At 39.7% G+C, this 24,662-nt stretch overlaps 2 protein-coding genes across 10 annotated transcripts in view; one reads left to right on the top strand and one right to left on the bottom strand.

The window, feature by feature from the left end:
- Positions 1 to 5,706, top strand: part of gpatch8 (G patch domain containing 8) — a 38,339-nt gene extending 32,633 nt beyond the window's left edge. For all 9 annotated transcript variants that reach the window (XM_065270215.1, XM_065270177.2, XM_073814010.1 and 6 more), the window contains 3 exons: positions 116 to 259; positions 408 to 538; positions 703 to 5,706. In XM_065270215.1, coding sequence (XP_065126287.1) covers positions 116 to 259; positions 408 to 538; positions 703 to 4,618 — 4,191 coding nt within the window. In that variant the 3' untranslated portion in view covers positions 4,619 to 5,706. The remainder of the gene's footprint in view (positions 1 to 115; positions 260 to 407; positions 539 to 702) is intronic.
- An 897-nt stretch (positions 5,707 to 6,603) lies between these two features.
- gosr2 (golgi SNAP receptor complex member 2) lies at positions 6,604 to 13,978 on the bottom strand. Its single transcript, XM_065270810.2, has 6 exons — positions 13,791 to 13,978; positions 13,250 to 13,314; positions 10,423 to 10,531; positions 9,487 to 9,619; positions 9,008 to 9,148; positions 6,604 to 7,583 (listed from the first exon to the last, which is right to left on the bottom strand). The coding sequence occupies exons 1-6, from the start codon at positions 13,817 to 13,819 to the stop codon at positions 7,422 to 7,424; spliced, it is 639 nt and encodes a 212-aa protein (XP_065126882.1). The 5' UTR covers positions 13,820 to 13,978; the 3' UTR covers positions 6,604 to 7,421.
- Positions 13,979 to 24,662: the final 10,684 nt, after the last annotated feature.

Here is a 24,662-nt window from a genome sequence, read left to right as displayed (position 1 = left end):
TCTCGTTACAATGCAGCACAGACATGTTCAAACAGACAAACAGAGAACATAGCTTTACATTACTATTTCTTATTTTTCTCAGTTTGATAAATGTTGTGTTTTTTGTATTTTGCAGGATTATGCAGAGAAAGAGAAAGCCATAGCCAAAGCTTTGGAGGATCTGAGAGCTAACTTCTACTGTGAGCTGTGTGATAAGCAATATCAGAAACATCAGGAGTTTGACAATCACATCAACTCCTATGACCATGCACACAAACAGGTAAAAGAGCTGCGAATAGGCATGGCTTTAATCAATAACGTACGTTTGAATGCTTCATCAAAATTTTTAATTGAAACATTTTCCAGCAAAATCACACCTACTTCCATCCTCAGCAAGTTACTGTTTCTCTCTCCATTTCATCCTACAGAGATTAAAGGAGCTGAAGCAAAGGGAGTTTGCTCGGAACGTGTCTTCGCGTTCTAAAAAGGATGGCAGGAAACAGGAGAAGATGCTTCGTCGTCTTCATGAACTGGCAAAACAGAGAAAGCACAAAGACATGTAATTGAAGTTCTATATTGTTCTTTTAATGATTTAAAAAGGGTGTTACATGTCATAACACAGGGTCATCACTATGCTAATTGATTGTCAGTTTAAATATGTTCATGTCCACAAAAATAGTGGTAGTGAAATATATTCTCTTGTTTCTCCTGTGTCTCTTACAGTGTCCCTGGTAGTGGCCCAATGTTTAAGCCCACCACTGTGGCAGTAGATGGAGAAAAAGGGGAAGACTCAATGGATGGTGTGCCTATGACAATAGATTCTAACAATGAGGTTTGTGAAGATAAAGGAGTCTGTGGCCTTGGTAGTCAGGGGTCCCCAAGAACTGGCTCTACCATCAGCTTTGGCTTCAACAAGACCAGCTCGTCTCCAACGCCCTCTGGAGGGTCACACGCTCCCAAACTCAGTGTCTCCTTCTCTTTTGCTAAGAAAGCCCCAGTCAAACTTGAGACCGCTGCTGCTGTATTTGCAGACCCTGGTGAGGAGGCAGTGGAGGAGGAAGAAGGTCAGGAAGAGGGAGTTGAAAAGACTGGAACTGAGGAAGGAGGTGTGTCATCCAACTGTGATAGCCCACATGGTGCAACAGGAGGTGAGGGAGGAGGAAGTGTAGGAGAAAGTGGCGGTGCAAGTGATGAACAAGTGTCACAACCGGATGATGGTGCAGCCTTGGCTTCCACTTTGAACAAGCTGAAGATGATGATGAAAAAGGAGGAAGGTTACGCTGGACAGGAGCCACAGTATTATCATTATGTACCTCCTTCACATTGTCGGGTCAAGCCTCATTTTCAGTTTCTGCTTTTTATGAAAGCTTCTGACCAGTGTGGCAGCAAGGAGGAGGATGAAAATGGAGAGAAAGATGGAAAGGTAGCACCTGGTAAAGATAAAGAGCAAAAGCAGCCTAAAGTCAGCAGCTGTGAATCAGAAAAAGACACAGAAAATGAGTCTACACAAGTAAAAAGCAAAACTCCTCCTCCCACATCAACCACACTAAAAATAGAGGAAGCACCTTGTAGTACCCCAGCAGATAAAGTTGACACAGCAGTTTTAGATATCTCGTCCCAAGCAGTTGATACCAAGCAAGGTATGTCTGAGCTTTCAGACACAGGTCCTCGCGTTCCAACTGGGCCTTTCTTTCCTGTGCTTAGTAAGGATGAAAGCACCACCCTGCAGTGGCCTTCCGAATTACTGGAGTTCACTCAGGCTAAACCTTCTCTTTCTTATAGTTGTAATCCTCTCTACTTTGACTTCAAGCTGTCAAGAAAAAAAGGAAACTGGGCAGGCAAAAACACCAAACCAGCCAAGCCAGCTAGTAGTGATGGAGGAGAGGCATCTAAACCTGAAAACACAGAAAGTATTCCAGCAACTAGTGGAGAGACTTCCACTACCACAGCAGTGGCAGGACCAAGTACTGGTGAAAAAGATCAGATACCCCCGAAAGAAGAGGGTTCTAAGAGTGACAACAGTGAGCAGAAATTAAAAAGTGGTGAAAATGTGCCTGGAGGAACAAAGAAAAAGAAGAAGAAGAAGAAACACAAGAAGTCTGGAAAACACTCCAAACGCAAAGAAAAAGAAAAGGTGGCAGCAGAGGGGGGTTTAGAAAATGAGGCACCAGGAGAGAAAACTAAAAAGAAAAAGAAACATAAAAGAAAGAAAAGCAAAAATAAACCATGTGATCCTGAGGGCAACGAAGAGCAAGGTGAGAGCAAGGAAAAAGAGAAAGACAAAGAGGAAAAGGATGGGATGTCTTCTGCCCAGTCATCAGGAGTACCCACATCCCATGAAGGAGGAAAGAGAAAAAGATCTCACAAGATGGCACAGCTGTCTGGAGTTGAGGAAAGTAGTAAAGGAAAGACCAGCTCTGCAGAGGAGCACAACGGTACAAAACGTCTTAAATCAGACCCAAATGCTGCTTCCTGCTCTGCCTCAGCCCAAAAGAGCTCAAGTGGAGGTCGGCCCCCTAGCAGTGACAGTGAAGAAGATGGTGGATCATCATCTCAACGTTCCCGACCAGCTCGTCGTCGCTCCACACCACCACGTGAGCAGCGAAGACACCACAGTAATGAATCTGGCCGATCACGGCGTTCTCGTAGTAGATCTTCTCGTCGAGGAGACCGCAACCATAGGCGTCACAGGGGACAAAAGTCACGTAGTCGATCTTACTCAAGTAGTTCTGAGCGTTCCTCAGCGGGGAGCAGTGCTTACAGCCATCGTAGCCATAGCTACACAGACAGTTACAGTGACTACAGTGATGAAGAACGTCGCCACAGATCAAGAAGACCCTCCTCTGACTCAGACTACGAGAGGCGTGATAGTGGGCGGTCTCACAGACGACATTACTCCTCCTCTACCTCTGAGGACTCTCGTTCTCGCTCACGCTCTCACAGTCGTAGAAAACATCATCATCGGAGACACCAGCGGAGTAGTAGTCGCAGCTCTAGTCGCAGTAGTAGAAGCAGCAGTGCTCGCTCTTATAGACGCAGCAGCTACAGTCGTAGCCGAAGTTCTGCAAGTCGTTCATCTAGCTCCACTAAAGGTTCTCCACATCGTCATGGTCATAGCCGGCGATCTGACAGTTCCACACGAAGGCGTGATTTTAACCGGTCATGCATTTACCGTTCTCAGTCTCCGAGGTCAGCTTCCCGCATGCAGTCCCGAAACAGGAACTCTTCATCAGCACAAGCAACTAGAGGTAGTGGTGGAACTGCCTCAAAAGAGGGAGGAGGTGCTGCAGAACACAGGAATTCATTCACAGCTCGGCAACTACTGGAGAAAATCCAATCTCGAAAAGAAGGGGGTGAATCTGGAACTAGCACCAAGCTAGGCATCAAAATCAAAGACCCTCCACAGGGATACTTTGGGCCCAAGCTTCCCCCTTCCCTCGGAAACAAAAATATGTTGCCTCTTTTTGGCAAGCTACAGGCAGGAAAGAAAACACCATTACTTTCTCTTATGCGTTCAACTGATGGTGAAAAGTCAGAGCTAGGGAAAAATTCAGACAGCAATGAAGTGATCCTGGTAGAACCCATTCGTGAGTTTCCCCCTCCCCCACCTCCACCCCAGCCACCAGTCCAGCAGCAACAACAAAAGCAGCATGTGGAGGAAGCGATACCAAATGCTGTAGTATCTGAGGAGAGTAGACATTCAAGCTCAGACCCTCAGGTCCTTCTTGAGTCTCAACCACAATATGAACAGGATCCAGCAATGATAATGTCACAATATCAAGGTGATCAAATGCAAGACCCCAATAATCCAATGTTGGATGGTCATATGATGGGCCCTGATATGGGTCTACAGCCTACTATGCACACCTACCCTGGTTACCCCCCACCCACAATGGAGGACGGGGAAATGGGCATGCAAGCTGAAGATGACGGACTTGCACCTTTAGAAAGTCAACCAATCACTTTTACTCCAGAGGAAATGGAAAAATACAGCAAGTTGCAACAAGCAGCTCAACAGCACATTCAACAGCAGCTGTTGGCAAAACAGGTGAAGAGCTTTCCTTCAGCTGCAGCTGCTGCAGCAGCGGCTAATTTGGCAGCGGCAGCTAACCTTGCCCCTGCACCGCCACCACCACCAGCCGCACTGCAATCGATACACATCCAGCAACCCAATGTTTCTGCAGCTTCTGCTACCTCCATTACAACAGTACAGCATGCCATCCTGCAGCACCATGCTGCTGCAGCTATGGGAATCCATCCCCACAACCAACATCATCCTCATCATGCCCAACTAGCCCAGATGCACCACATCCCTCAACATCATTTAACTCCTATTTCTTTGTCACCACTGGGCCATTCCTTAGGCCATTCACTGGGTCATTCTTTAGGCCACACAGGCCTGATCCCAGCTCACCACACTGCCTTTCTTTCAGGCCAGCCCATACATATTATACCTGCCTCTGCACTCCATCACACCCCTCTTGCTTTACACCACATCCCCCATGCTGCCCTCTACCACACCCTTTTTGCCCCTCGGCCAGCAACCGCAGCAGCAGCAGCTGCCCTACAGTTACATCCCCTTCTTCACCCCATCTTCTCAGGACAAGACCTTCAACACCCTCCAAACCATGGCTCCTGAAACATCACTTCTTGCTTCTCTCATAGAGAAGACCAGGCCCAGCAGTGTGAAACCATAAAGAATTAAGTTACTGTGGGGGAGATCGCTACCCACAATCCTCTGTCCTCTATATACTTGGCTACCTTAAGGGGAGGACAGCTAGCAGGACTGTTAGTGGGTAACCTTTAAGGGAGAACAGAATAAGACCAAGATCTTCTTGGCTGCTTCTTGAGATTGTCATGTGATGAAATCATGTGTCCTGAACCAGGATATAGCTTGGCAGGTAGAGGAAAATACATCATATATGTTTCCTCAAGGAATATGTAACGCATTCACACACAAAGGGTTGATTTATAGGCCAAGACGTGAATCTTACTTGGGCAAAAGCACTGGTGAATCTTCTGTTTCCTTGTGGTATGTTTTATTCAATGTCCGATGTGTACCTTATTATCTGGAAGCTCATTGGCTAAAGCCATAATCAAGATCTGTGTTGAGGGGTATTATCTGAATTTGATGGCAGTCTTTGAGGATCATTTTTGGGGACTTGTTTTTATGTGTACTATGTTGCAGAGTTTATAACTTAACTAATTGTCTGAATATGCAAAGATACACTTAGACCTGGTTCTTAACCAGGCTGTCATGAATTGATAATTGGTGTACTACAAAGTTACCATAATATTTGGTAATTTTCAGCTCTTACCAATTATTAAATACAGTTGTATGCTACTCTTACCAAAGGGTATTACAAAACATGATCAAAAGCATTACAATTAAAAGCCATAATCAGCACATGACTGTGTCTATTTTTGCTGGTTGGTTGTAATTCAATAAATATGTGAATAGAACAGACATCAAATATATTGATGTCACAAGAATTTATATTGTCACAGGCTGTTGGAACTACATAACAAGTTACACTTTGGATTTTGAGAGTTCCCATCCTTTGTAAAATGAAATTGTGAGATCTTGCACTGAAAAAAAAATGTACATTTGAGATGCTATTTTTGCATCTTGTAACAACTGTATGATTGTAGTATTCTGCAATAATTTTATTTTCTATTTCATTTTAAATTATTTTCTATTTTTGTTTGTATGTTTTTTTTTTTTTTTTTGAAAAAAAAAAGTTTTTTCCTGTAAAATTAATTTACTGTAAATAAAGTTATTGTAGTAAAACTAAAAGGTTTGTAACATCCGTTTAAAATGGAATAATGAAATGGAAAAACTGAAAATATGTAAACATGATCAGGATCAAGAATGTTTTTGGGAAGAAGAGGGAAACGAGAATGTGGCTAAACTTTCAGTGACATGAATTGTACTGTAAATGGCAGCAGTGAAAATAGCTTTTTAAATCTTGATGCATAAGCAAATAAACCTTTGACTTGTAACTGAGTGTGTGTGATTCCTTTGATCTCTGTATATTGGAAGGAGGACACAAATACAAAACATTTTGATTGTTTATAGTCTTAGTGATGTACAGATTTTGCTAAAGTGTTAAGAGTGTGCATGAGAAACGCTTCACTCCAAACATATTATGGAGTCGAGAATAAATTTTTTATGTCTGTTAATTATGGACATAGTTCATTTTGTCTAACCACCACAACCTGTCCCACACCTGCTCTAAGTATATATACAAGTAGTTTAAACTGGCACTAGCAGTAAACTGGACACAAAATCTCAATTTTTCACTGTAGCACACTAGATGGCACTGTTGGAGAAAACATCAATAGATGCCTTAGATTGGAATTGAGCACTGTTGCAAGAATTGTTAAGGATTGATTAATGATAAGTATTCGTATTAAAGTCTTTGAAATTGAAGCATTTGACTAGAAAATGTATAACCTTTTCTTTAAAAAAAAAAATTGAGCAATATATTTCAACCTGTAAAGCTATAAAGTGTTTTCTACAAAAGATGAGGCACACTTAACCTTATTTTGCCTGAACATATTTAAAGTTTCTATAAATTGTTTACGGTTATATATTAAAGACTATAATGAACTGAAATGTCATTCATTATTGCAAATGTATTTCTTTATTGACCAGCTCGCCTGTACACACTTCACACTGAGTTTGGCAGTAATGAGATTTAACTATTCTAGTTAACAGTTGAGTCTTATGCTGCTGGGGTTATGTGCATTTATGCATGTGCATCAACAGAGCATCAGGACCTGTCCAACATCTGCTCAATAACATCTCCCATTTCCTGTTTGCCAGGGGCTGTGACCCCTGCTGACAGCGAGGTGTACACATGCACAGTTTGAACAGGGTATGCTGTATGTATTTGTGTGTACACGTAGCATTTATTGCACAGAAATGCTGTATATACAGCATATTAATGAACAGTTTAGTGGAGCAATTAAAAAAGCAATTTATCATCTTTTTAGCTATCATTTATACTGATTAATTGACATTTTATTGTTTAATTGTTTATATATTACCATATAGCACTGTAAAAGTAAAGAAAGATATGCAAAGATTAAGAAATAAGTCATGAATTGGGTTGCAGGATGTCTGCTCTCTTTAGTTCAGTCAATATACTTAAAAAAAACGCACCTAGAGCAATATGCTGTTTCTGACAGCCTACATGAAATGAGTTAAAGTAATTCAATGACTTTTAAAACACTGTACACAAGATGCAAGAATAGAGGGACAAAAGATGAGATTGTCCCCACTTATTTAACAGCCATTCCACAAAATAGCAGGTACTTAATGTGTGACGATTTTCAAGTAGGGTATTTTAGATTATGAGCAATGAATTTTCACAGAAAAGTCCTGCAGGTTGGAATGACGCATTGATGGGTTCAAGCTCCGTAGACAGGGGGACAGTTCAGCTAAGGTATTTAACTGCCAGAAACATGACAAAACAAGTAGCCAGCATTCCAGCCATCATGATGAATTTGTCCTGCGTCGCTCGTTTCTCTATCAAGCGCATGACGGTGTTAGACAAACCCAACATATTCGCAACATCCAACATCTTCTTATGGGTACCCTAGAAGAGAGAAGGTGCGAGATGTTACCAAGAATCTCAGAGGACATGAGTGTTTCCTTTCCCAACATATACAGACAACATCCTCTAAAAAATGAATACGATTTTTATTTAAATAAAAGACACCATCTTTTAATTCAGTATGGTGAAAGAACCTTCAATGTTTAATCAGTTCAAAAGACAAACAGGTTAAACACTAACAGCAGGTAAATACTGGTAGACTTTAAGGGGCGGTTTCCCAGACAGGGATTAGACTAGTCCTAGACTAAAACTAATTAAGAGAATATTTGACAACTACTTGTTCTGAAAAATCTTTAAATACATCAGTGCCCTTTGTTTTGCCTCATAATGCACACAAGTAATGTTTTTTGTAAGGCATGCTTGTTACAGGGTTCCAACACCTTAGTTAATTTCAAATTCAAGGACCTTTCAAGGACTTTCCAGGTCCAATACCCTCAAATTAAAGGACTAAATGTGGGGACACATTACAAGTAAGAGCAAGTTTACATTGTGTTACCTTTTAAGATACATTGTTACAGTTCCCTTTTGAGGGGAACTCGCGCTGCGTCACTGCAGTGACACTTTGGGGACGCCTCCAGGGGTAAGTGCATCTGAATGTGTATATCAAATTTAACCAATGATGAGGCTTAACAACAAAGACATGGTGACGCGGGAGCCAGGAAGTATATCGCTATCTGAAATATTGCCAAAGACGGCGTTACAGGGACGCAGAAAGTATGGCAAGGGAGGCGCAGCGTCTCGTTCCCTTCTCATGGAACAACAGTTACATACGTACCCCGAAACGTTTTCATGTATCAAACACAACTATGCAAAAAAGCATTTTTGTATGAATCAACGTTCGCATTCGGAAGATATAAGCATTTAAAGTGAACAGTTTAGCACGTGTGCTTAAAAAGGCTAGAATTATTATGATATTATCCTACGCTACACAGGGAATAATATGGATTTTTTTTCCCATAAAACTTCTTGCATAACATAGATTCAAGCACTTTCAATGACCTGTATCTATGTATGTATATTTTCAAAAACATCCCAGGGCCTTGAATTATTCCCCCCAGATTCACAAACTTTCAACGATTTCAAGAACCCGTGGGAACACTGTTTTTAAAACTAGTTATATTTCATAATTAAACTAAGGACTAGTCCTGGCTTGAGCTAATCCCTGTCCAGGAAACCACTCCTATGTATCTAATGCAAAGACTGTCCCAAAACCATAGTCTGAGAGCCTCCCAAGCACACTGATAATCAGAAGGGGTACGCTTCAAACTTTCCTGCTCCTCATCCCAAAAGTATTATGAGGCTTTATCCTGGATTTCACAGAAAGGTTCACAAATCACTTCAGCCACTGCGTTTGAATGTTTAAAACACCCCGGACTGAAGGATAAATCTGTTCTTCTCGTACAAACCTTAAGTGTTTCCCTTTGGTCTCTCAGGCCATTTAGGATGCTGGACCCTGAGCCCAGCAGGTCATCCATTCCTCTGTGAGCATTGTATAGACTGGAATTAAACTGCAGAGTCTCATCAATAGGTATAGAAGTGTCTGCATCCTAAACAAACACATGCAAAGCACGCAGCACTGTCAAAATATTGCCTTTTTAAGCAGCAAAATGTGCTTTCAGAAACAGATTTGTGAGAAAACCCAAGCTTAAGTCTTCTTTTTGTAATTTACTGTGATTTAATGATAAAAATCATCCTACATAATGTAAAGAACATTTTGAGAAAATATTACCTTGTTTGTTTTTAATATTAAGTGAGTAAGGTTATGTCAAAAACTGAAATCAAGGTAAATTTTGATGCACCTAATTTCAAAATTAGATTTGGTCTAAGACTTCAGCCTGGATTTCAAAGACATGATTCACTTTCAATATACATGTGGCATACTGACATTTGTTGTGAAACTTCGACTCAGGAGTTCCTCTCTCTCCCTGTCCTGTGCCTCGCGAGCGTAACGTCTGTGCTGGAAGTTCCTCAGGGCTGTCTGAAGATGTTGTACGTCATACTTCAACTGATCAACACGGCTAGAGATGAAAAAACAGAGGAAAAGAGTGACTCTCTGACCAAACGGCAGCCTGCAGGGCTTATCTGCTCATGCAGCAGTCACAGAGCACCTGCTCACAAAGTGTTGATTCAGTCACAACCAATCAAAATGTTGCGTGTTTAATTCATGTGCGTATGAGACATTGAGATCATCCGCACATGTTCTGGTCCAGGCATTCTTTAGGATGTGTCTGTTCGGTGTCTTATGAGTAAGTATCTCAGGTGTGTTGGCCTCGGGTCTGTTTGTGAAGTGATGTAGCGGGCTTTGCCACACGGGGCAGGAATGTTAGCAATGACGTGAACACAGATGTGATGTTTTCACTGCCGCACGCATAAAACAACCTGTCCTCATTTTTTTCACATTATTTTTTATTTAAATGCTTTCAGGACATTTCAGTTAAAGACAAAATTCCCCTCTGTGCTTCTCAAAGGCACAGTTGCTGGGCATTAAACCAGCAACCTTGGGTTACCTGGTCAAGATCTTTAGCCATTACTTATAACTTTTATACACCTCTAGCTTTCTTATACTCAACCTCATCATCCAAGTCGGCATATTATGAAACCATTTAAAAACCTTAAGCCACTGATCCGATTCCTCATTATAAATTGGATTGCTGGTTGATACGGATCATATTGACAGCTTTTCATTGCACCACTGGGCAATGCAGGTCACCAGTCAGCCAACTTCAGACCAAGACAAAGATCTGAGGATTGGATTTTTGCATACTTCTAGAAGATGGCATGCTGCAATAGCTGTCATGGATATAATAGCTAATGCACTCACAGTTTGGCATTTTGACGGCGATTTGGTGGCTCTTTGCTGGCAAGAATCTCTAGTCGCTCCAACTGGTTAAAGATCTGATCAATTCTGGCTTGGAGTTCATTCTCAAATACTGCAAAAAAACAAGAGCATAAAGATTTACAAGACACAAATTAAAAATGTAATGTCACACAAGTTTGAATCCCCTTAATGATAAAGCAAACAAACACACACAGAGTCACGCCATGTATTTCAATCATTGCATCGAAAGGCAGATACATTGATGCATGGGAATGAGTGCCGCTTCCTCGGAAAGACGCAGATACTGGTGGGAATTTTTTTTTTATCAGCCATTATCTATAGTAGAAAACATAATGCACATGCATTCTGTCCAGACCCCACCCATTGAGTGAATACAATCTCACATTTACTCACACGTATCCACACACAATCTTGAACAGCATTACGCATCCTTCCCCTCTATGACATCACACATGATGTCATCAGTATAGGCTGGCGACTGCATGGCTAACACTGTTATCTGTCAAGATTTACCACAACACCACCTCACACACACACCCTTCTGTCCTGAATCCCTTCTCCATCCTGTGACAGCTCTCTACCCCCCACCCCATCGTCACTCCTCCCTCTCCTTCCTGCTGTGGCACCAGCCTGGCTCTCTGCATTGAGCTCCACCTCTACAGAACAATCAGCTGGCCTGACTCTGCCCGCCATTCAATACTGATATAAGCTGCGTGACGCTATTTATTTACGCCTGGAATTAACGTATCCATTTCGGGAAAAAATGGGGTCAGGTTTAAACATGATCATCAGATCATATTCAGAGTAAAAAAGGAACACATTGCATATGGTAAAGATTTAAAGATTTGCTCCAGTGGGGAAAATAAGTATTTGAACACCCTGCTATTTTGAAAGTTCTTCCCCTTGGAAATCATGGAGGGATCTAAAATTGGCATTGTATGTGCATGTCCACTGTAAGAGACATAATCTATGTATGATTTTTTAAACTATTTATTTGTATGATACAGCTGCAAATAAGTATTTAAACACCTGTCTATACGCTAGAATTCTGACCCTCAAAGACCTGTTAGTCTGCCTTTAAAATGTCCACCTCCACTCCATTTATTATCCTTAATTAGATGCACCTGTTTGAGGTCGTTAGCTGCATAAAGACACCTGTCCACCCCATACAGTCAGAAAGAATCCAACTACTAACATGGCCAAGACCAAAGAGCTGTCCAAAGACACTAGAGACAAAATTGTACACCTCCACAAGGCTGGAAAGGGCTACGGGGAAATTGCCAAGCAGCTTGGTGAAAAAATGTTCACTGTTGGATCAATCATTAGAAAATGGAAGAAGCTAAACATGACTGTCAATCTCCCTCGAACTGGGGCTCCATGCAAGATCTCACCTCGGGGGGTCTCAATGATCCTAAGAAATGTGAGAATACAGCCCAGAACTACACGGGAGGAGCCGGTCAATGACCTGAAAAGAGCTGGGACCACTATTTCCAAAGTTACTGTTGGTAATACACTAAGTTGTCATGGTTTGAAATCATACATGCACGAAAGGTTCCCCTTCTTAAACCAGCACATGTCCAGGCCCGTCTTAAGTTTGCCAATGACCATTTGGATGATCCAGAGGAGTCATGGGAGAAAGTCATGTGGTCAAATGAGACCAAAATAGAACTTTTTGGTCATAATTCCACTAAACATGTTGGAGGAAGAAGAATGATGAGTACCATCCCAAGAACACCACCCCTACTGTGAAGCATGGGGGTGGTAGCATCATACTTTGAAGGTGTTTTCTGCACATGGGACAGGACGACTGCACTGTATTAAGGAGAGGATGACCAGGGCCATGTATTGCGAGGTTTTGGGGAACAACCTCCTTCCCTCATTTAACACATTGAAAATGGGTTGAGGGTGTGTCTTCCAACATGACAATGACCCAAAACACACAGCCAGGATAACCAAAGAGTGGCTCTGTAAGAAGCATATCAAGGTTCTGGCTTGGCCTAGCCAGTCTCCAGACCTAAACCCAATAGAGAATCTTTGGAGGGAGCTCAAACTGTTTCTCAGCGACAAGCCAGAAACCTGACTGATCTAGAGAAGATCTGTGTGGAGGAGTGGGCCAAAATCCCTCCTGCAGTGTGATCAACAATGTAAATCTGAAGTAAAACATGCCAGTAATATTTTGAGTTTATTTAGTGATCCATACATCGCGTATCCATGGAAACATACCGATCAGAGCTGTAAATTGAGAACAATTGGCATGTCGATAACGTCAAAACTCTTCAAAATAATGTTAAAAGATAATTCTGTTAAAATATAACCTATATTTCATTATGAATGACTGACTAATGTTATGTCAAAGATTGAAATCAATGACTGAAATCAAACTTTGATGCTTCAAATCTTGAGACGTCACTGGACTTCACAGACAGGGTCAAATTAGCAAAATATACACAAACGTTTTCTTTCACAAACCTATTGTTTAATTTTTAGAAGACATTTATTAAGACATTGGAGTAATTTGATTTCTTTAATGATTTTAAACATAAAATTATGAATCTATGTTCAACTGAAGATAAAAGAACTTATGCATCTGGAATGGTGTGAGGGTGAGTAAATTATAAAAACTTTATATTTAAGTGAAGTTTTACTTAAGGTGTAAGGTGGTAAATAAGCTCTTGATATACAGCTGCAAAGCAGTGACTGAAAGTCATGTCGGAGAAAGTATCTTGCTTATAAAAAACTGTATTTATTGTCTCAGGAATCGGAAATTGCATTTATGCGAGTGTGCTCACAAACACACACACTGACTTACAGTGGACTGACTCTTTGTCTGTTGTCTCTAGTCGTCCCATCTGAGACTGAACCTCCTGGATTTGTCTGGGTGTGATAAAGATGGTGGGGTGAGAGAAGAAAAAGGGTTAAAACTGTGATATATATATATATATATATATATATATATATATATATATATATATATATATATATATATATATATATATATATATATATATATATATATATATATATATATATATATAAAGACACTATTAAAAACCTATTCCACAGACATCTTATTCATGATCTTTCAATAACGTTATATCAGGTGTGATGTTATTTTTCAGTATCTGAATGACAAAGTGTAAACGATTTAGTTACCATAACTAAGTGATCATTCATTTAGTTAAGACAAAGCTGAGAGATCCTAATAAAGCTTTACATTTACACAATCATAAAACAGAAAGACATTTTAAGAAGCTAACGTTACATTACATAGACACTTGTCAACATGTAACATAGCTAGCTAAATTAACTGGTCTATTTTCGAGGATTATCTGCAGTATTAACAAACTTACTTATTGGTCTGGTGGTAAAGCGTCTCCATCTTCAGCGACGGAAAAGACGCCACCAAAATCACACAAAAAACTTCTGATCAACAGTTATTGAGATGTTATATTTCTATTTTTCTTTCGTTATCGTTTACTTCCACGAATCGCTGTCAAAGAAAGCTAACACGTCATCAGGAGAAAAGGACCCTTTTTAGGCGGCCTCTCATCCGCCTGTGTGTAAATCATAGAACTGTGCAGTAGAGTAGAAAATAGCGCCATCAGAGGCGAATGTTTGTCATTCCTCAGTCAGTATGACTGCTGATTTGTGTTAATTATGCTTCACGACGGACAAGTTAAGCATGTTTTTATTATATACAAACTTGTATTTTCTGAAAATATTCGCAAAGTAAATAATTAAAGACATAAGTATTGGCAGTTAGAAGGCAACAATACTTTCTTTTAAAATTACAGTAGTTAGTTTTAATTATTTAAGTTAACTATTTTAAGTTTAATCCGTACTATGGTGGTGGTAAGATGGTCCTATCTGGTCTTCTAGTTTAGGCTAGTCTGGTCGTTTTAAAGAGAAATTTGGCATTAAAAGACTAGACTGACTAAGAAGTAAAGAGATCAGCCAAATTGAGTTAAACCAGCATTATTCAGCAAACAAGCTTAGGTTGGTGTAAGTTTTTTTAGTCAGGACCTCAATCTGAAACATCTGCCTTAAACGTATACACTATTTTTAGGTCTTTTGTAGTGTAGTGCGAGTGAACTACTTCAGTACTACTATTATAGTGTAAGTAGTGTGTTACACACAATAATAAGTACACTTCAACAAGAATAAGTGGGGGGACAAACGAATTTGAGTCAATGGACCCAAATGAATAAGGTTTGTAACAGTTTCTAGACACATCATGCACTCAACGGTCACATTTTTGCTTGCGTAGCGTAGAGAGCAGATGCTATCAGGTGTTGTGTGAGCAAAGTTCACCTGCGGAGAGGATTATGCTTCAGTCTGATGGTGAACGATGATGGTGTCTTGTTGGACAAAACAGGCACTCTGATATCAAAAGTGCAATGTACAAATTGATTTTCATCACATTGTGTTATGCGTTTGATGTCATGCAGCCTCATCTGAAAACCACTAATATTTTCAGTTAGTTAAAAAGTTCATGTGAGATGATATTTTAGCTCTCTAAAATTTATACACTATATGGTGGAGTACATAATGCATAGTTTAAGTGTAAGTGCATAGTTTAGGACACAATTATTGTCTTAAAGAGGGGGCTTAGTAAGGGCCGCTGTAGAATAGTGTATACATTGGGGCAATGGTGTTAGTGTAGTTGGTGTCTTGAAGGAAAATCTTTATGTTTGTATAGTGTGTAGCAATTAGTAACTGTCTTTTTCTTAAACAATGTGAATCAAAGTAGTTTTGCCATAGGACCTCTACATTCATCATAACCATAGAAATCTGCTTCATTAAATCCTCTAAATGACAACTATTGATGTAAACCACAATCCCCTGTGAAACATGAATCACACAGCAATTGTACGTTTATGAAAGGCTAAGCCAAATACCATCAGTCCTTAGAATGGTAACAGCTTGAGCCCTGAGGGAAGGTGTGTCGACTTATATCAGTTGATGGAGCGTCAGTGACAGGAAGAAAATAATGATAAAAGTTCTCGGGGCTAGATTTTGTCAACTTATTTCTTTCGTCCCGTTTTCGTCTAATTATGTTGGCTTCCGCAGCGCTGTATCACAACGCAACAGTCAGATTTGGTGCCTCCTATGCCTGGAGACACAGACACCTAAATAATGATATCAAACTTTCCACAAGTGAGACAGACAGATGAGATAGTTGTTTGTTGGCCTGTTCAAAACGCTTTAGTTATTGAGTGAATGAAATTGATGTTGATTTTGCTACACTGGGTTTTATGCCCTGTGGTTAAACCTCAACAATGCCATCACTGATTTCTCCAGAGACAGGTATAAGTACTGTAGGTGTAAGTATGTAGGGCTCAGCCAAATAATGGCTCAGTGGTTTATCTTTCATAGCTCGGGAGATTTGATGAATTCTCTTTAGAAATAGAAACAAATAAGACAATTTTTTAAATACAAAATACACAATCTTTGACTGGATACTTAATAAATCTGAGGATTGTGATGTTGAGATCTCTTCTGAATCTTATGGGCAGATTTGTGAGACTTCTGGGTCTTTTTCTTAGGATCTCCTTTTAATCTTATAGAAAAGTAATAGTTTTCTAGTTTAACTTATCTTTGTAAAGATATATTTACATGTACACGTTGATAGAGTATTTTGCCTAATAGTGTTGTAGTGGTTTCAAACTACATTTTATCAGTATGTGTTCCCTCCCGGACAGCACACCTACATCCTCCGACGTCGACCCAAGAGCCGAACTTTGCCCTCCTTACCTAACATGTAAGAAGTATCGGCCAGGCATAGGCAGATATCTTAAGTCAGTCAACTCTATTTCTTAGCTGATCAAACGTCTCGCATTGGCTTTGGGTCATCCCATTACCGGAGACCGAAGCCATGCTTATCTGTTTGCGCTTGCATGATTTATTGCGACTTATAGATTTCACATCTGAAATTGACTATTACAAATTACAAGTTAAAGTCGCCATGAAAAAAATGAAAAACTGTCATTATTTTAATATTGTATTATTTTTTTACAAATGACTTATCTTGATGCCCAGCCGAGGCGTGACCAACGACCACCGGCTGAACCAGTTTAATCCGCTTACCCGCTTCCTATCCCTACCGTGTCTATATATATAAATATATATTAATTTCTCCCTAGGGCTTTTTGTCCTTCTAGGAGTTTTTCCCACTGGGTTTTCTCCTAAGGGGTTTTTTTAGTCCCAGGGAGAGTCAGCCAACTTTGGCTTAACTTAGCACTTTACTGTATACGTTACATTATTAATACGCTCGCTTGCGGTTTAACCTTAGCAGCTATATTCTACTTCTTATCCTATCTATTGATTTCAGTGTTCTCCTCTACATCTACTCATGTAAAGCTGCTTTGCAACAATTAACAATTGTGAAAAGCGCTATATAAATAAAATTGAATTGAATTGAACTGTGAGCTTCATTATTTTTTAAATATTCATGTACCCTCATAATCTTTAATCAAAAACGCAAATCTCCACCGCTTCTCAAAACGATCTCTCTTTACTTCCGGTCATATGGTATGGCAGGAGGATCCCAGAAGATCTCTGCGATTATCAATTAGCAATACGACCCAACTTCAAACGATCCAATCAGTTCTCGATGGACAAATCCAGCCCTGCCTTATTTCATTGCAGAAGCCGGTTTTCCCTCGGATATACATCACCACAGGGAAAATAAGGCAATCGCTACTTCCGTTTCATGGCAACTTTAAGCTCAGTGGTGTCTTCACATAGAGTTCACGCAGTTAAACATATTTAACTTTTAGCGACATGTCGCATAGATCAAAACGTCATTTCGTATTGCATTTTCATTGGCTACTCAGTAGGTGTAGATCGTAGGGTCATGCTAAATTTCTGAAAATAATCACAGGCTTTCTTTGATTGCAAGAGCGTAATAACGACCATCTTTTAATCACTATTATACCACTGGTCTGTTGAATGCTGTATTCTGATGGGCTGAGAAATGTTCTGTGGGTATGCATTAATTTCTGATAACATCACACCTAACTTGTCCAATGTCTTAAAAATAGGACCCAGAGCAATGTTTGTGGTAACCGTGGTATAAGAGGAATAATTGACTCCGGTCCTTTGAATTATTTGAAAATAATGCACACCCACGGTGTAACGGCATTCCGCTTCACATCGTGCTACATTGCACCTTGGGTGTGCATTATTTTCTTATAATTCAATGGCCCGCCCCGTCGTCAATTATTTCTTACTTACTGTACGATGAAGGGTCGCCATTTAGGCGCTATGATCATAGAAATCGTCACAATGGCCATCTTTTGTCTGGGACAGCCGAAAACCATGTGGTGCGGCTTTAAAGCAGCAATCCGTAAGTTTGGCCTCTCTGTTTAAAACATAAAATTGCAGATTACTTTGTGTATTTACAATATTTTTGTGTTTGCTAAGAAAAAAGACAACCCGACATCTCTAAAAATGTTATAATAAATAGTTATTAGAAGCTTACCAGTGTGAATTGGGGGGGTAAACACTGCCAGATCATGTACTTTTTTGTTTATTTCAACCAGAAATGCTACGAATCGCAGCTTTAAAGTGCATGTGGATGAAAAAGGTTTTAAAGTTTTGTTTCTCTTCACCAGAGGTGTTCTTTGGTCAGATGTGTAATTATGGGTTTATGTCTATGTTCTTTTGTGTGTGTATATGTGTTTATATGTGTTGCTTAAGACCAACGGAGCTACCTGTTTTGACTGGTGATGATGTTTACCCCCCCCAACCCATTAGTGCGTTGGGTTAGACAGGCAGGTCTGAATGGAGGCCGAATGAAGCTGCTGGTGGTTGATGTCTGTCTCTCCAGGCTACATTTCTGAAACAGTGGCCCTTTTTAAACCCCCGTCTATCCTCCATCCAGCTCGCCCCCAGCGCTATCTCTCTTCATGCTCCTTCTTGCTCTCCGCACACCCTCCCGACTACGTACTCCATCCTTACTGTCATAACATCTCCTGGGGGCACGAGGAATATTCAGAGGAAGGGAGGGAGACTTTCATAGTAATAGTCAGACAGGAGCCATGAGAAATGAAGATTGGGAAAAAAATTAATGGGCTGGATATTCTGGGAAGAGGAAGTAAATATATGGGGAATGAGTCTGGTCGATGTTTGCTGCCTATTTCTTCATTCTATCGTAATTTCTAAGGTTACATATGTCAAAGCATTCTTTCCTCCAGCGACAGAGCATCATTCAATCTTCTCCCATCACACAAAAACAGACTGAAAACCAGAGGGGGGTGGAAGGGGGCGTCTAGGTGTGCTGATGATTTGCAGACTGACCCTGTTGACCTGATGTTTTTCGCTAAGAAATGCATTTACAATTAAGTAAAATATGCACTTTAAATGAAAACTAATAATGTACACACCCGCCTCATTCCATCCTGTGTTAGTGTTGCATTCGGATATATATGATGTACAGTATATGTGCACTGCCATATTTAATTCTGATATGGAAGAAAACATTTAATATCCATCTGAAATGGCATGATGTTGAGTATTATGAACGAATTTTCATTTTTAGGCAAATGATAATCATAAAAAGTGAGCTATTAGATTAATTTATGTTCCTGTTTAAATCTGAGTTTGATCTATTCTCCATCTTTCATTATAAAACTCAAATTTATCATTACACATTCTGTTAAACTTAATTTTTTACGACACCAAACACCTTAGCAACAATACTGTTGTTCTGAGGCAAGATGTACACATATAAAAAAGGAAAGGAAATGATATGTTATTATGTTTAATGGTTGGAGGAAAGAACTGCAGTCTGTGTGATAGTTCTTTTATCTTGACGGCAGGTGGCAATCTGTGATGTCATAACGAAGATTTACATTTGTGCTGAAATTGCTCCAGGAACAAATATTTTGGATGACAGACCTATTCCTTATCTCTATCTCTATACATTTTTATATTATTTATTTTATAGATAGCAAACACTCCTTACATTGAAGAGAAAGGGGTCATTGAGAAAAGCCACTCTGCTCTCGAGGAGTGTAAACATCTAATTTCCCTGTCTTTTAGGTCCCTGGGGGCCTTGCTCCACATCTCTCACATATTTCTTCGTTTTGTGTCTAGAGCTTGAGGAACTTGAAGATCTTGAGCTTGAAGATCCTGCAGGTGCAGGTAATGGATGGTTTCACACAGCCCTGTGGCCATATACCACCTGTGAGAAATATCACCATTGCCCCACCAGCACCTTATAAGAACATGTCCCCTATCCCTTCCCTTTAAGCATGGTATCATAAACAAAAACAGTGATTTTAGGTGATCCCACATTCTTGCTACTGTGCAGTGTTTGACAGTTTGGCTCTCGAACTCAACAACGTTCAACTCATAATATTCAATTAATAATCAATAGGTATATCTGAAAGACTTGTTTGTAGATTTTAAATATTGATAAAAGCTGTATTCAAGGACGCAACCTCAGAAGTCGAGCACTCGGACTTTGAAGGTGGCAGCCGCCAAAGTCCATAAAGAGAACTGAAATGAGACGGTCTAGCCTTCAGAGGACCAATAATTTGAGTCACCTGCTGTACGCGCCCATTGTGCCTGACAGCAGGACACAGCGGAGACGCTTCTAACTAAATATGGAACCAGAAAAAAATGTAATTTATTTTGGAAAAAATGACGCGTTGATGTAGATTAAACTATCCAACAGTATATCAAATTAATCAATGTTAGAAATATATGCAACATACACAGAATGATATGAATACAAAACTTATAATACTAAAACATTCACCAGAACCTTTTTTTCTGCTAAATACACACTTTTTAATAAAGGTTTTAAATGTTTATTTTAAAATATCCAGCTGTTATTCAGCCGCAGTAAATCTTGGGATAGCCTGTTAAGGATCCATTCTTTCTATCCTTAGTAGTGCGGAGAAATAAGGACACATTTTGAGGCTTAATTTTAAGCATCTTTCGGATTGGGACGGCGTTAACAGCCTGATCTCATGAGAATTCGTACACCTTTTACGAGTCGGCTAATTCGTATGAATTCATTAGGGCTGGGTATCGATTCAGATGTTCCAGATCGATTCGATTTCGATTCACAAGCTATCAAATCGATTCGATTCCGGTTCTCGATTAAATTTTCGATTCCGGTTCTCAGGTAGGTTTTTATACTCGATTCTCGATTCAACTCAATGAATATAGATTTAATACACATACTATATTAATAAAAAAGAACAGTGAACAGCAGTTTACAAGTGCGTAATTAATAAAAAGAAATTAAAAGCCTGTCTTATAAAAAACACGTCTTGCTTGAGAAATCTAAAATGCTTCCATTCCTCCATTCAACGTTTGTGGAAATAAATATGAAAAAATCGATTCTGCTCTTTGAGAATCGATTTTTGATCGACCACGTTTTAAAAAACGATTAATCGAAAAATCAATTTTTTTGCCCAGCCCTAGAATTCATACGAAGTTGATCGTCAAAAATGTACGATTCTCATGATAAGAACAACAACAAAACCTAACCCTGTGCCTAACCCCAACGTCACAGGGGTCAAGGCAAATCCTACCAAAACATATAAACTTAAAAAATTACGATTTAGCCAACTCGTAAAATACCTACGAATTCTTGTGAGATAGCGCTGGCCTTACTCAGACATTATATACGTAGATGCCTCATAGACTGACGCTGCCTATTGGAGCTGACGTATTAGCGCGGTCGCCATCTTGGATGGGTCCCCAATGCACCCTCCCTGCATTTATGTCTACTGAGGAAGGTGTATCCCCAACTACAATAATCATAACTCCCCAACTACATAATAATTTTCACACGGTTTGGTAACACAGAAGTAATGTTAGTTACGATGACATAATATTATAAATGGTAAAATAACAAAAAAAATCCAATTTTACTTGTGAAAAGTAATCCCATGGGATCTGGTATCAATACAGCTATTGCAACCGTAAGCTGCACATAATACGGGTATAGTTGCTTGCTCAGCATTGACTAGAGTGAGGAGACCCAATCAATATGGCAGTGACGCTGGATTATGTTCCAGCACGTCATGAGGCGTTTACGTATATCATGTGTATGGCCTTACTAGCCTTAAGTCATGCTGCTGTGATGCAATCGGACTTAGAATACGTCCTTAGAAGGTTGCAGCCTTCGAATTAGGACACAGCCATAGTTGTTTTCTCTTTTATATATTGATGAGATAGATGCAGAGTTACTCTTTCAATGCCCCTTTTGTGATTACATGTGATTATACATGATCACAAAGGTAAATGTTATTTCTTTTCAGTGATTTGGCCTTTAACCTTTGAGTTTTACAATAAGCTGCTGGTGCTTTCTGTTTAACTACTGTAGAAGGAGATGCACAATCAAAAACAATTAGTAAGTAAAATCATCACTCTTTAATGTAATTGCATTTAGGCTTTTGATATGACATGCCCTAATTTGATTTATTGGAGTGATTTTGTTATTTTCTCTACACAGAAAACGCTTTGAACTAAACACTGCTTACTCAACCCTCAAATCAGAAATTATGAAGTTTTCATATAGCTGACTGTCCATAGATAGAGCGCATTACAAACAGGCTTGGGTAAGAATGAGATCACACACACACAAAAAAAAACTATATTTATGTGAACACATCAGTGTGCATGAGAGAAAGAGAGAGAATGTTGATGTGAAGAGAGAAAAAGGAGTGAAGGCTTCTCCTGTTGTTATCTTCAGTGCAGTTGTTGATCTGTCTGGGAAACTGTAGTTAATGGAGGTCAGATCCAATACTGGACCTCATCACAAAGTGTGTATACGAGTCTGTTCGCACCTTACAACAGGCATTGATTGTCATGTTTGTGATGTTCACTCATATCTCTGTACAGATATACTGTATTTTAATACTTGTCAAGGAGTGAATGTTTGGGATGAATTTTATCCTGGTTGTCTTTGGGTTTTAACTCTACAGGTGTTTCTGTAGCACAGTGCCAAGGCTCATGGGAAATCCTCCCAGATCATTTTCCCAGCTCAGGACAGAAAGGACTGGTCGACATCTCTACATGAATGTAGATTCAGTAAAAGTCACTCGTATTTGTTCCACAGACACTCCAGGCCAGCTTTAGCCTCAACATGGGGCGTTAACTTGGTTGTATTTGCATATAGCAAGGGAAGAGCAGATCTGATTTATATATACGTTTTGCAGAGACACATTTATGTTGAAAAGTGTAAATGTTCATGCTCAATCGAGTAGCAAATTGAAGTGCAAACAGACCCCCTTATTGTTATTACATGTTGATTCATTGTCTATTGCCTCTGTGTAGCTAAATCTGTAACTGTAACTAGGGTAATAGAAATTAGAGACAGTTGGACAAATGAAAGAATGCAAAACGTTAGATAGAAGGATGAAGGTATGAAGATATGCACTTAGATTGTCATAGCTTCAGGCATTGTGGCTTTGTGATGAGGGTTGAGCAATAACATTACTCATTTCACATTCCATGCCATCGTCCATCTCTCTCTCTCTCTCTTTCTCTCTCTCTCACTTTCTCATCTTAGTCATACATGCCAGTTTGCAGACATTATTATTACTTTTATTACTTTCTTCTCTCAATATATTTCATACAGTGCACAGTGAACCATTAGCAAGGTAGCAAATTCATAGAAATGTGTTCTTGCTCAAGGGTAAGGGGCCTAAACGTCAGTGCGCTCCAATAAGTAACGCATAAACCAGTAAGCTATGTTAAACTATGTAAGCCATTGCTCCATTTTCTAAGCAACGGAAAATAATATTTATAAAAATGTCCGCTATACGTGACCTACTTACAGTAAATGCCCCGCGTCCATCAAAGACAGATCTTGTATACATCATGCAGTGTTTCATCTCGTCGTGAGCCGCAAATGTGATTTAATTTACTTTTGACTTATCAAAGAGCAATGTGTATCTGTTTTCTATCCGGACTGAAGATGGTAGATAAAATTATTTGTCCCCTGAGGGTAACAGATCTCTACCTGCTTGACCCTGCTGAGCAAACAAAACCCACATTCAATTCATATGAAATGTGTATATGCACAAGCTGTATAGCAACAGAAAGACACTTGAATAATGCGAGTGAGTCATTCAAAAGTACAATTTTAGGGAGAAATCAGTGGGATGCAAATATGCACATTCATAAGAGACAGAGAAACACATTTATTGGGGAATACACACACTCTTTCTTCTGTTGCAGGCTTCTGTCGACGGGACGTTTGCGTGAGAGGAGAGCTGTGGACGCTGGGATTTGGGGAAATGAAGGCTTTGGGATTCATTATTAAACTGATGCTGTATCATCCCTTTCAGACCTCATGCGGCTCTCAATACCAGGATGTCTATCTGCAGTTCTCTCACGTCTGCGTGAAACAAACGTCAAACGGTAACTTATTTACTACTTAGGCAATTTTTCCCATACTCATTTTTCTGTATGAACTCTATAGGCCTACCTTTCTCTTCCCGACATGCCCCAAGGGACAGAAATTCCTTTGTTTTAGCATGCGTGTGTGCGCGCTTAAAGGTAGTCGGCAAGGCTTAAGGTCGACGTTTGTAGTCCTCTGGTTTCATACCAAATCAACCTTTATTCGCAAAGTGACACGTCTGTTGTCTCGTAAACATAAATCCTGGCTCGCTTCACCTCTCTCTTTCTCTCTGTGTGTCTTTAATAAAGGTAAGTACAGATAAACAGTCATTAAATAAGGTCTGGGTTGAGGTTGTCTGGCCAGACAGTGAAAGCAAGGATCTGTTTGATAGAACCGAACCATTATGCTCATTATGTTTTTAAAGAGAGTCTTATTAAAGAGCCATTATGTGTACACACATCAAACACAGCAATACATGCGTGTTTTAATGCGTAGACAATAAAGTGCTGTGTATGTGTGTCGTGACGAGTTGACCTGAGTCACTTACTTGGACTCTGAATGCAAACATGAATCTTTTGATCACGGAGAGCGTATTTGCCTAAAAAGCTGACAGGAATCACCCATTCATATGTTGAAATGTGGTCAGTGTAGTCAAGTCCGATGATTTGTCATCTATTGATGTATCTTGAAAGCTGTATGATGTTTATCTTGCGGAACACAAAAGAATTTGAGAATAGTATGGTTTTAATGAACACATGAAAAAGACCAACTATTTGTATAGTGTTTTGGGTAGATAAAATGAGGCTCTGATGGAGAATAATGACAGACAAACAGGTTAGGAGCCTGCTACTGA

This window comes from Paramisgurnus dabryanus, chromosome 3 (genome assembly GCF_030506205.2).
Source record: "Paramisgurnus dabryanus chromosome 3, PD_genome_1.1, whole genome shotgun sequence".
Lineage (NCBI taxonomy): Eukaryota > Metazoa > Chordata > Actinopteri > Cypriniformes > Cobitidae > Paramisgurnus > Paramisgurnus dabryanus.
Note: the sequence above shows the minus strand (reverse complement) of the source record. Positions and strands in the feature narration are given on the sequence as shown.

Excerpts from the sequence above, each read along its gene's own strand:
- gosr2 (XM_065270810.2), bottom strand. The coding sequence starts at position 13,819 with ATGGAGACGCTTTACCACCAGACCAATAA. Across the intron at positions 10,532-13,249 it reads AGACAAAGAGTCAGTCCACT|TATTTGAGAATGAACTCCAA; the intron begins GTAAGTCAGTGT and ends GTTTTTTTGCAG. Across the intron at positions 9,620-10,422 it reads CGCCGTCAAAATGCCAAACT|CCGTGTTGATCAGTTGAAGT; the intron begins GTGAGTGCATTA and ends TTTCATCTCTAG.